We start from the raw sequence: 16264 nt of genomic DNA, 5'->3' as shown, positions 1-16264 counted from the left end.
GTTTCCTCAAGGAAAATCCTTACCTGTGGAGGAGTATAAGGCATTATATCCAAGTCACTGGCTAATGGGGCCTGAAGCTGAGGCATGGAAGGTGTTTCAGTCATATCACCTTCCTCTTCTCCCATCTCTTCCATGTCCTCATCACCTCCTTCCAACTCAGCAAATTTTGCTTCCAGCTGCTGAATCTTCTTTTCCAGTAAAGGAGATGGTTCCTTCTGAGGAACTATGGGTTTTCTGGAAGGTGGAGGAAGAAGACAAAAAAGCAGCTGAGAACAAACTCAGACTTCACAGGAGAAAGCACATATTTTTGAGGAGAAAACCAACTTTTCTTCATTTATCACTGAACAAAATGGAAACAATGGTGACTTGGGATGTGCCTGTGCTTCCTTTCAGAACCCTGAGCAGAAATCACTCTGTGTCTATGGTGTTTTATTTCAGTCACTAGTTAGAAGGATTTATTTTATTTTTTCTAAGAGTTTTCAATGCAGCAAGTACTTAATTTCAGCAACAGAAGGCAGTTAACATCACGTCTTCCTCAGATTCTTCATTTTACTCAACTTAGAATTTAATATTTTTATTAATATGAATATTCACCAACTGGAAAGCTATTTGTTACCCATAATGAGAACTTAAGTATTTTAATAGCATCCAAGAGAATTTATGAATCCAATAATGTAATGACTTTTCCTGAAGTCAGGAGAAGAAAAAGAAAACATCCAGTGGTATTAAGACCATGAAAAGACTGATGTTACCTGAACTTCTTCCCAAGATTGTGATTAGTCAAAACTACTCTCTTACAACTGTAACTTCTATTTCTGTCCTGGGTCAGGCTGGGATGGGGTTAATTCTCTGCATAGCAGCCCATAGGGGGCTGTGTTTTGCACTTGTGAGATGACAGTGTTGATGACATATCACACTGTAATTACTGTTGAACAGTGTTGGCACATCAGGCCAACAAAAGGCCTTTGCCTTTCCCCACTCTGCCCCTCAGCAGGATGAGGGTGGGCAATAACTTGGGAGGGGACACAACTGGGAGCAAAACTAACCAAAAGGGATATTCCATATCATAGGACACTGTGCTCAGGCATTAATGCTGTGGGGAAGGAGGAGGATGGGGGCACATTCAGAGCTATGGTGTTTGTCTTTCCAAGCAACCATTACAAATGCTGAGGCCCTGCTTTCCAGGAAACATTTAAACATCTGCCTGCCAATGGAAAGTAGGGAATTAATTCCTTATTTTGCTGCTTTGTTTGTGCATGTAGCTTTGCTTCACTTATCAAACTGCCTTTAACTTGACCCAGGAGTTGTTCCTCCTTTGGCCCTTCAGATTCTCTCCCTCATTCACTGTGGGGAAGCAAGCAAGTGGCTGGGGGGGAGCTGAGCTGCCAAGCAGAGTCAGTCCACCACAATCCAGAAGGGTGCCCAGGTGACCCCCTCATTCCCACCACATTTTTACCTAAAATAGTATATCTCATCATCTACAACTTTCGCAGAGAGTGAAAACCTCTTCAGCCCTTTGAATTTCTTCATCTGTTTGTCGCTCTCGTTGTAGCGGCTCTCGCAAAGAAAAACGTCGTTTTCGGAGATTTCTGTTGGTCTGCAGGAGAGGAAGTCTTTGAATGACAGAACGACACACTTTCCTGCAGAAATGAAAGAGCTGGGTAAGAAGGCAGCCACACTCGCAGACTTCCCGTAAAAAGGGTGGGAACTCCAGTTTTTTGCCTGTCTCGTAAGTCTGGAAGATTCCTGGTATTTGGCGCAACTACGGAAAATACACCAATCGACATTTTAATCAAATAATGCCACTCACAAGAAACCTCCAGCAACTTCATGCAGCTTTTGGATTTTTTTAAAGCTCTAGGAAACCCACAAAGTAGCAAACCCCAATGGTCTGTCAGTGTATTTATCACAGCATCAGAACTCCAAAACAAAGTGCACACCATCACCTTCTCCAACAAACCAAATTTCAATCTCCTGCTCCTCCTTTCAACTTTCCAGGTAATATGTACTGGAATAATTACATTAATAAGCAAGAATAATGGAGTTTTCTGTTCTCTGGCTGCAGACAATGTTCACTTGGTTATCATACATGTAATTCCCTTATTGTGAGAAAGCTTCCTTAAAGTGAAAATTCTCACCACAGGTTCCTAAGACAGGAATGTGTATTAGAAACCCACTGAATAATCTCTTGTCCCTCTCTCTCTCAATATGAAAAAACCTACTTGGAATCAAGCCTATGCATAGCTATCAATCATTTCAGACTGAGTATGAAAGGGAGTGTCCATTGGATTTAAAGCTGTTAATAATTACCCAAAATGCAAGTCATTGGACAGGTCTCCTCCAAGTTACTCAAAAACACTTCCTTCTTGTAGAACATCTTGGTTGGTTCATGTTCAGTTTCCTCGGGATGTATGAAGATTGGACCAAAGAAATATGCAGCTCCATCTCGCACCCACATCTTTTCAATCCTGGAAAGAAAGCAAAGCAGTGACATAAATGAAAGGCCATTCCTCCCAAATGAGACAGAACTGGGTTGTTCGGGAACACTGGCAGTGGAAAATGGGTACCAAACAGCCTATTCCACCTGTACAACTGCACCAAGTTTTTATTAGGCAGTTAAACTTTCACCTCAGTCTATTAAGAGCTTATAACACTTCATTCCACTCACAAGATTTTTTTCCCCATCCTCTTTTACACCTTTTGCAACCAGCCTGTCTTTGGTTCAAGTTGTTTTTATAGTTAAAAACTGCAAATAAGAAGCTGCACCCACCTTCCCACTCGGGGTCGCACCAGCCCGTGGGATTTTATGAAGACACAGTCCCCAACCTTAAGCCACATATCGTTGTAGCAGAGCTGCTCAAAGTAATGGCAACCAGGCTCTCCATTGGACATTTCTACTGGAACATCTTCTTTCTCCTGCAGAAGAACAAGCATTTAGGAACTTGCAGAAGGAGGAAAACCAAACATTAATAAACAGGTGCCATGTGCTCCTAAAAGGCTTTGCTCTGTCTTTATGTTAACAACAGTACGTAAACAGAGCTGTACGTGCAAAAGCCTTCAAAGTTAAAAATGAAATTGCAAAGCCAAAGACACTCTCCATGTCTGTCACAACCCTTCCTGTTTCACAAAGCTCTAATTTTGCCAGAACAGTAATTTACAGGTCTTTTTTGTTCTAGTGCTTCAAAGTTACCTGGCCAAGCCAAGCCTTGTCAGCTTACACTGATGGTTTAAAGCACAGCAACGTGCATAAGGGGTAAGAATTGAGTTTATGGCCAAGATAAAACACATAGAAATTTAATGACTCAACTCTCATATGGAATAATAAGAACACTCCATGTATTGCTTGCAAATTCATACCATTTGCCCTATTTAATTTCCTACTTTTTAGGAACAACTTACATTGTGCCTCATTTGATCTTTCAGTCTGGGATTTCAGAAAGCCAAAGAAACACAGGCTGTCTATCCAAGGCATGGAAGGAAAAGACCCTGAGAAATTTCATTCTCTCAGCAGAAGTATCTTTTCTCATGATGTGAATAAATATAATAATACACACTAAGTGTCTAATTAAAGCTGACAATGTGTGTGCTGGGTATGTGTACTCAGGTTCTGTTAGAGAACTCAATCTAAAGTGTATTTATTTTATGATTCTTTTATTTTTTCATGGCTCTAAATTTATTTCAGATAAAATTAATTCAACTGAATTGATTTTAATACCTTTCCTTAAATTTATTTGTTTTATTACTCTAAGTACAATAAATAAACCATTTTATCCACTATGTTGGACAGAAATATTCTTAAGCATTTTGACAATACTTAGTTATCATGCACAGAGGTCACAGACAACAGAATATTATGTATTACTTACTGCTGCCTAGTTACTGACTATTTTACTGAGCTGCTACATAATAAAGCATTTCAGCACTGCCATGAACTAAAATTAGACTTTTAGTTCTACAGGTTCTCTATGCTTAAGATAAGCTTTACAGTAAAAGTGTAATTTTCTGAAGCGGTAAAAAAACGAGACCAAGCTCTTTACATGATCACAGGAAAGAGGCTGTCAAATCTAACAAATATGTAGAGTTTATTTTCTGTTTAGTCTATTTATATTTTGTATCTATTTACAAATGTGTATAATGTGATTTATAGTAGAAACATCATGTTTATTTATATTTGACTACATTTGGATGCTGTGAAACCCAAATCATAATATTTTGTCATTCTTTATTCGGCAAATACAATCAACATTCCTCTTCATTATCTTACGTACCTTTTCGAGATGAATGATACTTTCTCCCACCTTACTGTCCTCCAGTGTTTCACTGTGTTTCTCCTCATCTACTTTGTCTGGATTAGCAAACACAGAAGCAACACGGACCACAGGCAGGGGCACATCTCGAGGGACAAATCTGACAGAGCTCACAGGCATAGTCCACAGTTTGATCTTTTTAAAAGACTTTGTCTTTGCAGAATAGCGGGACTCACACACATAGACATCCTCATCTCTGAAGTTTTCAGGGCACAATTTGAAGTATTCCTGCACATTGAAGAAAAAACATGAAATATTTCAGCGACGCCCACGTCCCACAGACACACAGTGAACTCTCTCTCATGTTTCCTGGGTTTTTTTATGCTTCTATCAGCAGCCTTTCTGCTGAGTTCTTTTATTCCAGTTTGACATCCAAGTTTTATTAAAAATAACAAGAAGTTCCATCCTTAGAGAAGAAGCTAAATTCAGTACTGACTGGCATGTGAAAATAGTTGGGGTTTATTCATTTACCAAACTGGTGCATGAACAAGTACAAGATCTGGAGCCTGAAATCACCTTTATGAGATTTCTGAGCTTTGACTTGGAAAGAGGACATGATCACCAAGCTGGGGGTGATCATAAACATATGGTTCTACAAACCAACCAGCTCAGGGAAACAACATCACCTGGCTAAACTACATCTCTCATGAAGCAAAGGAAAAATACAAAGAGCCCACAGAAGCAAATCCTATTTTATTTAAGTATTAACAGAATGTCTCTATGCCAAGTGCCCATAGCCCTACAACAAAACAGCAGAGAACATATTATTTGCTTAAATAAATTAGTCTGAACAGTCTCTCACCTTGACAAACATGACCACACATTTGCCTAAAATTTTGCTAACAGGAACTTTATTGTAATAGTCACTTTTAAAAACTTCTTTCTCCAAGAATTTTCTTGTTGCGAGATGGAACGTTTCATTTGGTCGGTAAAACCAACAGCCATAGAGCCACTTCTCTCCTTTAAAATAGACAACAACAAAAAAAGAGAAGGGAGATAGAAAGAAAAAAAATGTAAAATGACATTCTCTAGTGCATGAGCAAGAAAGAACAACTATAGCTGGATTAATTAATCAAATAGCCATGTAGTAATTTATACTGAGAGCTCTCTGCTTTGAAACAGGACAATATTTATTAAACTTTTCAGGAAAGGAAAGCCTGTTGCTTGAAAAGCCTGCCAATTGTTTTTAACCCAGTAAAATCTGACTCAGAAAAATAAAGGAGGAATTGGTTCTTATTTATAAATCTTGACTTTCAGGCCTTCAAATGGCTTCAAAGTCTACACAACAATCACCTGATTATTTGAAGAAGCATGGATCATTACAAAAAGTCCATCCCACTCAGAATACCATCTCTGGGATGCTTACAATTTGAGGGTAGGTAGAAATGAACACCAAAAAAAAACATGTGCTGATCCAAGAACTTTCTATTTGTAATATCCTTCGGAAAAAAGCAACTCAGAAACAAGAAAAATACTCACACACCGTGTGAGTGCACACAGAATCCTGCAAATAAAATAAATAACATCTACACAGGGGGAAAAAAAAAAATCAAATGGGAAGCTTAAAATAGTACTAAGAAGTTTCACCACACTGTTTTCCCCCAGCAAAGACACCCTTACCAGCTGAATCCTCCCAGAGCCGCTCGATGCAGACGATGTGGGGTTGCAGGTTGGCCTCTGCAGGCTCCACATACACATAATCCCCCACGTGGTACATGCTGTTCTTGAAGCTGCAGTCCTGGCTGTAGGTCCGATGCAAACTTGACAGCCCAGCTGAGCCAGAGGAATCTTCACTCTTTTCAGCTTCTTGTTTCAAGAAGGGAAGAACAGGTGTTAGTACTGCCACGTTCCCACATTAGCCATGGAGGCCCTCACCCTGAGGCTGGAGCAGCCAGAGTTTATTGCTGTTGACATCGGTGTTATGTGGGAAGGTGAACCATGTTAGAAAGACAATTCAAGGACAAAGAGGTAACAGCTCTGCTGCCATCTGTGGAGAGGGGCAACAGGAGAGCTTTACTCATTCCCTTAGATATGCTCCACAGGAACTGTGGAATACAAAGGACCTTTGCAGTAGGTTTCTTGCCCTACAAAATAGCGCCAAGCCCATTCATCTTCACCCTCACAGCAGTCAAGTAAAAACACAAAAGGCTTGCTTAAATATCACTTCTTTAGCAGTGTTAAAAGCATGATCATAGACAACACCATCAGCACAGCAAGAAACCAGTCTCTGTCAAAAAGAAAACAACCAAAAGGTCAACTGGTCAGTGCTAAGCTGATTGTCAGCAGAAAGCCAAAGTAAAACCTATTGTTTTCTACTATCCTTGAAATAAGAATACAGGTACCCCAATGCACTCTGATTAAAGAGTTTACATGGGGTTAGTATCTACCTACATCTCTTTTTTTTGTTTGATAAGAATCAGAATAAATCTCTGATCCTTGGTGGACAACCAGACTATTGAGGTCCCTTCAGCAGGCAAAGCTGCAGCAACAGCAGAGCTCACACCATAGGCATAGATGTATTTTCCAATTAATATATTTTAAATTAATGAAAAGGAAGTAGCTACCTCTCTTCTCCTCCTCCCTTTTGAGCTTATCCTCCTCTATTTCTTTGGGCAGCTTTTCCTTCTTTTCCTTTTCTACATCATTGTGAAGATGTTTGGTGGTATAGCTGAGAGCAGGTGACAGAAGAATCTCTCCATTCTTACACAGTTCATCTCGAATTTTAATAAAGAACTGCTGAAGTTCAACTGCATCCTCATAAATCTCTGAATCAGTCCTGTACAAAAACATGTAAAACAGGGCAAAAACAGTTTGTCCAGAGTCAAACAGGATCCTAAACACTCCCATCACACTTAGTGATCAATCTAAAGCTTCACTCTACCAACAGGTTTCTGTGTTTACTCATAATAAGCAGCAGCAGAGACCGACAAGTCAAGCATCACCTGCTACTCTGCTGTCAGTTTTTATTATAGTTGACCCAAAACAGTATTTTTGTAAATACCAACCCTGAAATGCCAGGAAAATCAAAGGTAACTATTTGCAACCAAGACTACTTGTCACTGGACCTCAACAATCTGTTAACTTCTGAAAAATTGAGTAATAACAGTATTATTAACAAAACTGACTTATTTTATTTATCCATGCTCCATTAGTAGATGCTTTAATGTAATTTTAGTCAAGATCTCACCTGTACACCCCCAAATACGCTACCGAATTCCAGTAAAACACTGCAAGAAGTTGCAAGTGTTCACAGTTTTTGCAGTTTTACCATAGCTCATCTAAGTGTGATTGCTCCAAAAGAAAAATTCACTAGTCAAGCAGTCAGTGAACAGCTCCTCTTCCTCATTTTTTTTAATCTCAAACTTAACAGGAACCTGGTTTTCATGAGGTGTTCCTTCAGAAGACTAGTGACAAAATTATCTCATGGCAGAAACCTTTTTCCTTGTTTTTAAATGAAAGCAAACGTTCCACTGAAGACCTGATAGAACTTTTGAGATTTAGTTTTCCAAACACCCATATCAAAGAAAGTGAACACTCTGATAAAACTTCAGCCTTTGCATTAACATGCAAAACTCATGTGATAAAGGACACCCAAAAAATAAGGGTTTGCTCACCTATTCATTCTCCTTGCCCTCTCCAGTACCTCAAACATATTCTCCTGGAACAAATCCAATCTCCTATAGCGATTATTTTCAACATTTTTTCGGATAATATCAAAAGTCAGAGGAGGTTTATTTGGGAAGTTGGGATCGACAGCAGGAATCTCAGCTAAGGAGTCACTGTAGCATCTGCCCTCATCATCCTGGTGGCTCATAACAGATACAAAAAGGTTGTGGATGAGTTCTTGAATTAGCAAAGTGACATTGGGCACATGAGAATCCTCATCTCCTTCTATTTCCCTCCTAGTTTCAAGCAAAACTTTATGCAGGACCAGGGCATCTTTATAAATCAAAGACTCTGGCTCGTTGTACGTGCAGGCGTTGTTGAACATCATCACAAAGTCCTCTACCATGGAGTCGATATCCTGGTACTTATTTGCCATCATGTGGCTCCTGATCTTTTCCATGTCCACGGGCTTTTTGATGGTCACATAATAGTCTGGGAGCTCGGAGCGGGACGGCAGCCTCAGGAAGATGGCGCTGAGCCGCCGGCCGCGCTTGTCCGTGTAGTTCTTTACGGCCTCGTACACCTCGTTCAGCTTCTGCTGCATGGGAGTCATGTATTTCGATTTTTTGGGAGAAATGCCACTTTTTCTACCTGACAAATAGAAAAAAAAAAATAAAATAAAATTACAGAACCGAGAACTTGGACGCTTTTTTGTGTATCTTCTTTCCGTTGGAGAATCGCTTACTGAAGAACCACTTCATAGTATGAGCAATTGTATTAGTATTTTTTTTAAATGTTATTTTTGGCAAACACAGAATCACATGCCACTACATGGTCTATCTTGCAAAGGCCTCTTCAGACAAAAGCACAGAAAACATCTTTTCCTACCTAATATCATTAACAAACTCCTCTAAACTCAGTTTGGCCTTACCAGCCCTACATGAATTTCTCTCTACGGATGTTAAAAATCCAGTCATCACAGGGGTTTTGCTATCACTAAAATTAGGTATTCTAAATATTATCAGATTCCTTCGTGCCATGTTTATGCCAAATCAGAGAGGATTATTGTAGGTAAAATGTAAAATAAGGCCTCCCATGGGATTACCAATCAGATTAGCTTTTTGATTAATTCAGGATCTCTTATTGCACTGCACAGACTCTGCCTGTGAGTCCTCTATACTTGTACCTTAGAGCTGCACATTTAAATTTTAAGAGGACTGTGTGCAGTTACTTTCTTTAAGCCTTTCTGTGCAATTCTACTCTTCTCAGTTTGCCAAATTATGAACACATATTAAAGGAACCTAAGATTTGAGCAGTAGCAAATCTCATTATTAAGGCCAACAGCTCTAGGAATGGACACAGGAAATTTCAATTCCGTGTTTTTCATGGCTTTCAATAATTTTCCAAATAAAGCTCACCTTTTTTTACCATTCTGTGGAAATCCCAGACATTTAACCAGGGAAATTAAGAGCTTTCCTCACTTTGAGAAGCCATCCCTGTAGCACACATTCTGTGTGCTGATGAAGTGTGACTGAGCACATAATGCACCACCTAACATTTGGATAACACCATGTGACTAAATCCCACTCTTTCTAACCATTCCTCAGAAAATACTACATGCAACAACTTAATTCTATTTTATATGCATGTAAACATACCATTGCTGTCATAATTTTGAAAATACAACCTCTTTGCATGTGCAGCATATGTTTATTCTAAAAGGAAGTTCTGTTCATCTGTATTGTTTTGTAAGTGTTGAAATGAGACAAAGCAATGCACAAGGTTTTCTTACTTAGCTTTAGTTTAGGGGATGCCACATCATCGTCTTCAGCCAAGGGTCCCAGCTCTTTCCTTTTTTCTTTAAGGATCTTTTCCAGCATATGGGCATCATTGTACACCTATTAATCAGTAAAGTAATCAAAAACCAACCAAAGCAAGGTGTACTGTGTTTAGACTAGTTTAGAACTAGTCCCCAAGAAACATTTAAATGTTAGTCTGGAAAAGCTGAAAGCAAAACTGAGTATTTTATTCAAGGTGTACTTTTGAGAAATAAGCCCTTCTTTTTAACTGACTTACATAGGTAAGCAGAACTGATGAACACCACCTAAATCAGGGAGCTAAAATTCTTGAATAAATTATCCAATTAAACTTCATTTCTACTCCAAAGACTACAAAATGGCAGGGTACAGTTGTCCTACAAACTTCTTCATCAAACCCAAGAGCAATCAAAGACCTCTTCAACTATTGTGATTCCATCAAGATACAAAGGACCAGAACAATCATCCTGGGTCTTCAAATCCAATTCCAGTGAATGCAACCTCATCATAAAGTCCTGTACAGTAGCAGCTCATGTTCCTCATTAGGAACAGCAGCAGGTTTTCCTTAGGTTCCCTACCACCACCCTGTCCCACCACACCATGCTTGCTGCTTGAGAAACACCACAACACAGACACAGCCTACAACATATTTGCAAATGAAAAAGATATTCCTTTCAGACCCATTTTGCTGGGGTAAACAAGTCAGGTCTTCTAGTCTGACCTCCTGCACCCTCCACATCCATGAAAACAAAGCTGGCTTCTTTCTAGGACACCCCTTCCCAGAAGTCCTAAGAGCTTCTACTTTAGTTCAGTAATCGATTCCAACACATAATGTGAGTAACAGTCAAAACTAAACCATCCTAATGTAACTTCTACGTCTGCAAAGGCGCAGAGAGGTGTGACAGCTGAACCAAGGCAGTACCTGGGAGCCTTCCTCGTTGTAATGCCTCGCGTTCCGGAACATGAGCTTCATGTCCTCAATCATGGCCTCCTCCGCCGCGTACTTGTCGTTGCGGATGTTGTGCTCTATCATCTTCAGGTCCATCGGCTCCAAGATAATTTTGTAATAGTCTGGATAGTCCTTTTTGGATGGCTTGACCATGAACAGGTCACAGAGCCGCCTGCCCGTGCCCGGCTCTCGAGCTTCCAGAACCGCGTTGTACAAGATCTTCATCCGCTGCTTTCGTATGTTCTTTTTACTGTGAGGTCAAGGAGAAGAATGAAAGGGAAAAGAATAAATGTCAGGGGCTCTTTTCCCCACTTCCAGCACTAATATCAAAATGACATTATCCTCTACCATGATGACAACCAGAATGACCTAAACACACACAAGAAGTTCAACACTAAAACAGTGCACTAGAATTTGCAAACAGCGACAGCATCACAACCAGCAGGCTGTACAGGAACAGGAAACTACTTTCAGTTACGATTCTTCTCTCATTGACCTTAAGTGTTCTACAGACTAAACCAAATCACTTGTTTTCAGAAGTGCAAAGGCCAAAAGGAGCTTTAAGCACTTTCCAGCTGCAGAGAAAACAGACCAGTCAGGAGCAGGCATCTGAATCCTGGACCTGAAGATCCAGAGCAAACAGGGAAAAAACCTCCAGCCAGTATCTTCACAACTACCTCTGCTGAATACAGAACATCATAGATTCGAGCTATTTTTCTCAGGGTAATTCTGTACCTTCTTCACTACCAGATAAAAGAAAAAAAGGACATCAAGGATGTAGTAGAAAGAATTACTTAAATATCTGTCAATCCCAGTCAAATGAAGTTAGAAGTCAATAAAGCTCACCAAAATTCAAAATATATCTTCTATAGGTTAAAGACTTTTTTTTCTGCATTACTGTCACTGCTGTAAAATGTTGCTTAGCTGTTCACAGCAGCAGATAAGCAATGCCAGAACACAGACATGCTGCCAAATTCCCCATTTTAACATGTTTCCAAGTTTTAACATTCAGTTCCACGGAAGTAGGTAAAGCAAAACCCAAGCAGAAACATAAAAAGGCCTGCCAATAACTCAAGATTCAGGTCATGCATCTGATACATAAAAGGGGACATTCAAACAACTTTCTTCTGTGTAACTGTTATTTTCCCAATGGGATGAATTTTGCAAGGGTTATTAGTTTCCTTTTTCAGCAACATTTTGGAATTCTCTGCAGTGCTTCACTTCTGCCATCAGCAGCATTTACAATCTTCTTTTCCTTCCTACCATTCAGCAAGTGAAATGGATAACAAGTATTGAACTGACAACACCAAAAGCATTTTCAGGTTCTCTTCAGACATTATTTTGATTTCCCTTTATCTACGAACACAACTTTTTTCTCTTTTACTTCACAGATGACAAGGCCTTACAGATTTTTTTCTTTTAAGCATTTCAGTACTGTCTCACACAAGGTGATCAAAAGCAACACAGAGTTAAAAGGACACCAATGGCAATGTGACTTGCTTGATTAGGTAAGTACTTCTCTTTGAGCCCAAAGATCACAAAACCAGCAATTTTTCCAATTTGTTCCTTCCTGATTACTTGGTACTGTGGTCTGTCTTACCTTTCCACTTCATTTCTTCTTCCCAGCATCCCTAGACTCTACCACCTAATTCATGTTCATATTTTCTCTCTGCAGACTTTTCATGGGTGCACATTGCTGCACTTACTTGATTGTTCCTCAGTGACTCTTTGCTGATGCTCTGTTTCATTCCCTTCCTCCCCCCACAACTGCTGTTACTTTGACAAAACAAAGAAATAAATATACAGGAAGCTGAAGGTCATAAGCAACACCAAAGAAAGATGCTGAATTACAGCTTTACACTGGCTGTTGCTACTATTGCAAAAATATTATCAGAAGGTGGAACTTATTTCAAATGACACCATGAGGCAGACTAGAGAAACTACTCCTGGTTGGAGTGAAATACATCATTAATATTAACTGTGTAACAGCTCCCACTGTAAGGAATACTTTCCATAAACCATCAAGGGTCTATTTTAAATCGCTGTGAATTGTGAATTTGGTTTGTGTTACAGGATCCAAAATAAACCACCTGTTATACTCAGTTTATCTATTTGTCAAATACCTTCTTTGGCCCTTACTGAAGTGTAAGGAACTGAAGAGAGCAAATCCAGAAGGGGGAGAGAAGCAGCCCTCTGATATTAATGATGAAAACTCCCCAAGGAGAGGTCAGGTAATGAAAAATGAAAATGTTTATGCCAGGAGACTGCACCAAATAAAAATATTTGCAGAGCAATACTTTAAACTTAAAAAAATGTATTCAACTATGGTTTTAACTTTAATTATATTCTAAAATTGCCACCTAAACCACATAAATAGTCATATAGTGGAGAAGCAGTAGAATAGAAGCAGGAAGTGCCAACAACCTTTGAAGATATTCCACTCACCAGGGTAAAAAAAAAAACCTACCAAAAGCCCAAATAAAAATCCTGAAATCCACTGACAAATTTACCTAATTCAGTGTAACTACAGTGTCCATGCCACTTACTGAAGTGCTGTTGACAACCATCAACTAATAGGCCAAAATAGGAAAACAGAGTCAGAAAATCGTTTTGAATTGATTAGAGCCAACACTTAATGAAGTTTCAGGATTACAAATTCTTACACAAGTGCTAAAAACCATGGCTCAATACTCTCTTTAGCAAATAACAGATGCAGCAATGTCATGGTCTGCAGGAACTACAGGAGCACATACCTTTTCCTTTTTGAGCTTCCAGTATCAGATGTAGCAGAAGAAATCATACTGTCCCCATCCTCAATGTCATCTCTCCGAGCAAGCTCCTTCTTCTTTGCCTGAAAAAAACCCAAATCCCTGAAGCCAAACTCATGCTGGACACTTCCAGAACAGTGTTAAACATCTGAACAGAGCAGATGCACAAAGATAGACGCCACTACAGGTTTTGAGACTAAACCAGCATCAAAATAGTTCCAGTGATTTATTTAATATAAGTTGGCTGACGTAAAACAGCAGTATAGTTCTTTCTAACTGTCAGAACAACTTTTGAGGAATCAATTTGAAAACAGTGCCATTTCAGACTGCAGCACTCAGCTGGAACACTTCATGAAATCTAAAGTGCTTTAGCATCAAATGCAAACACTAAAAAAAAACCCCACAAGATCAATTTTCTCTCAGCTTAATCAGGTTAAGAGTTGTAGTAAGGAATAAAGTGACCAGCAGAAATCACAGAAGGCAGGAGGTGTGCTGAAGAAAAGTCACTTTATGATGCTCTTCATTCCCATACTTCCCCCTAAGCAAGAAAATACTACTGCAAGCACCAGGTCTACTTAAAAATTAGTTTGGAAAAACATTCATTAGACAAATAAATTTACACGTGAAGTTATATCCTTTTGACTGTTCTACTCCACATACCTGCATAACCTGCTGCATTTTCAGTACTCTTTTATAGATGGCAGAATTGGGAACATTGTAGCGCTTGGCATTTTCAAACATCAAATTCAGATCAGCCTCCAGCTGATCTAAAGTTTCATATTCATGGTTCTTCAGCTTGGTTCTGCAAAAGAGAAATACCAATCAGCTATTTCACAGGTTACACAGTGCAAAACAGTTCTTTAACATCTTCATTTTCATGACAAATCAATACCCAAAGAGCCCTAATTACAGGAACGTGTTTTTTCTGATGCTCCAGTAACATCTTCCAATTGCAATGATATTAGGGAAACATGTCTCTTCCTAAAGGATGTTTTCAATGATTTTGACAGTCTTGTTTTCATTACTCAGATGATGTTACAGATGAGGCAGAAGCACGACCTGCTGAGACCACTCCAGTACCCTCAGCCCTGACCTGAGGGCCTGGGTACGATGCCAGGTCAGCTCTGCACAGACACAAACACTACATCAATCCCATTCATGCTCAGGGAGACCCAAAAGTGCCCAGCACCTCTCATGTTACCCCCTCCAATTCTTCCCTTCTCTTAAAAAACCTGGTTGTTTGTGGACTGGTGCTACATGCAAAGTGCACATCATGTGAAAACAGAAGAGGACTAACAACAACAAAAAAGTCATTTTTCATATGCTAAACACATGAATCAGTGCACTGTTTGCCAAAATCTTAATGTGTTTTCTTGTATTTCCTTGCATGAGTGCTGAAAGTTCTTTTTTTAAACCTTTGAACACTTCACTGCACGCAGCAGAAAATATTTATCTACAACAACACGAACCCCAAAGCCCACTCATCCTCCTCCACACCTCCCTCTTCACCTGCCTGCCTGGCACATCCACCAGTTACACATCTTTAAACTCAATCTGGTTTCTACAGCACCTGGCTGATGGTGAACCTGCTTGATGGTTCACTACCACAACATAAATTTAATATAAAATCTTTTAGTCCCAAGCTGGTGTCTATCACCATTTGTTTATCCAAACAAGGTGCAGCCCACCTGACTGTAAGCAAACAACTCACATTCACAGTTGTGTTCATCAAAGGCTCGACAACAAAAGTAAAGATCCAGACTTACACCACATGGTTTGGAAGGACTGACAACTTCCAACCACAGATGTGAAGAATGAAAAATGCACAAAACGGGATTGCTTTTGTGCCTGTCTGCAAAAACCTCTTCCCTTACCATCGTCTTCACTGTACTTGCTGTCAGCAAACAATAGGATGATTAATTAAAAAGATTATTCATAGAAGTGCTTTGCACAGATTTAATTACACTCCAACTCAGCAGAACTCAACTACTGTGACTTTTCTGGAATTAGAGTATGAAATGCAGCTTCACAATAAATTTTTAACAACCCATCTGACCAATCTTGGAAGGAAAGGATTTTATAAACATCAGTTTAGTTACCAAAGTGAGGTTAAAATTAACCAAATCCAGAGCTCTACAGAAAGTCACTGCCAACATAACACAAATTAAGTTTATATAGTAGAAACTATGAGAAATTTCTGTCAAATGATTGACAGTGATAGAACTGTACCATGAAAGCACGACTAAAACTTGAGAGAATAACCTTTTAAACAAAATGACATTTGTGAAACGGGAAGAAAAACAGTTTAAAAGATAGACAACAGTTTCATAAGGCCACTAAGTCCAGAACAACACTGGCATAACATTTAATTTGGTCAAAATTAGAACTGTAATTTAAAAAAAGAAATGCAGTAAGTTGGCACTCATCTCCCTAAAAGGTCTGTCGGAAACTCATCAGCCCTTCCAGGTGGAACATCTGAAAGAACTGATGATGAGAGAGATGCTCTCTCCACATAATCAAAACATCCATCTTATTAGATACACACTATGCCTAAAAATTCCCTACAGAAACAATTCAAACCATGGCTAAAAACAGTTATGTAACTTATTTTGCTTTTCTTCAGAAATTGTGAAGTGCTAGTCCTGCCTCTTCAGGGAAAAAAAATCCATTAACAAAGAATGTGTGGGATGAAAAAAGGCATTTGACAAATGTCCTACTGAGGATGACAGTCTTATAAATACATTGGGAACACTGTTTACTTGAACCTGTGATTTTGTAAAGGCCTTTTGTACAATATGCACTGAAAGTACTTGTTAA

At 39.3% G+C, this 16264-nt stretch overlaps 1 protein-coding gene across 13 annotated transcripts in view; it reads right to left on the bottom strand.

Moving 5' to 3' along the window:
• PBRM1 (polybromo 1) overlaps positions 1–16264 on the bottom strand; it is a 58067-nt gene that overhangs the window by 18252 nt on the left and 23551 nt on the right. For all 13 annotated transcript variants that reach the window (XM_027700460.1, XM_027700461.1, XM_027700468.1 and 10 more), the window contains 13 exons: positions 14108–14249; positions 13433–13530; positions 10653–10929; positions 9706–9811; positions 7922–8564; positions 6872–7083; positions 5928–6113; positions 5110–5267; positions 4269–4535; positions 2771–2916; positions 2311–2468; positions 1457–1640; positions 24–234 (listed from right to left, as the gene is read on the bottom strand). In XM_027700460.1, the coding sequence (XP_027556261.1) occupies positions 24–234; positions 1457–1640; positions 2311–2468; positions 2771–2916; positions 4269–4535; positions 5110–5267; positions 5928–6113; positions 6872–7083; positions 7922–8564; positions 9706–9811; positions 10653–10929; positions 13433–13530; positions 14108–14249 (2788 nt within the window). The remainder of the gene's footprint in view (positions 1–23; positions 235–1456; positions 1641–2310; positions 2469–2770; positions 2917–4268; positions 4536–5109; positions 5268–5927; positions 6114–6871; positions 7084–7921; positions 8565–9705; positions 9812–10652; positions 10930–13432; positions 13531–14107; positions 14250–16264) is intronic.

Source organism: Neopelma chrysocephalum, unplaced genomic scaffold, assembly GCF_003984885.1.
Source record: "Neopelma chrysocephalum unplaced genomic scaffold, ASM398488v2 Primary Assembly neopelma1_147, whole genome shotgun sequence".
In the NCBI taxonomy this organism is placed as follows: domain Eukaryota; kingdom Metazoa; phylum Chordata; class Aves; order Passeriformes; family Pipridae; genus Neopelma; species Neopelma chrysocephalum.
This window is presented reverse-complemented; position numbering and strand designations above follow the sequence as displayed.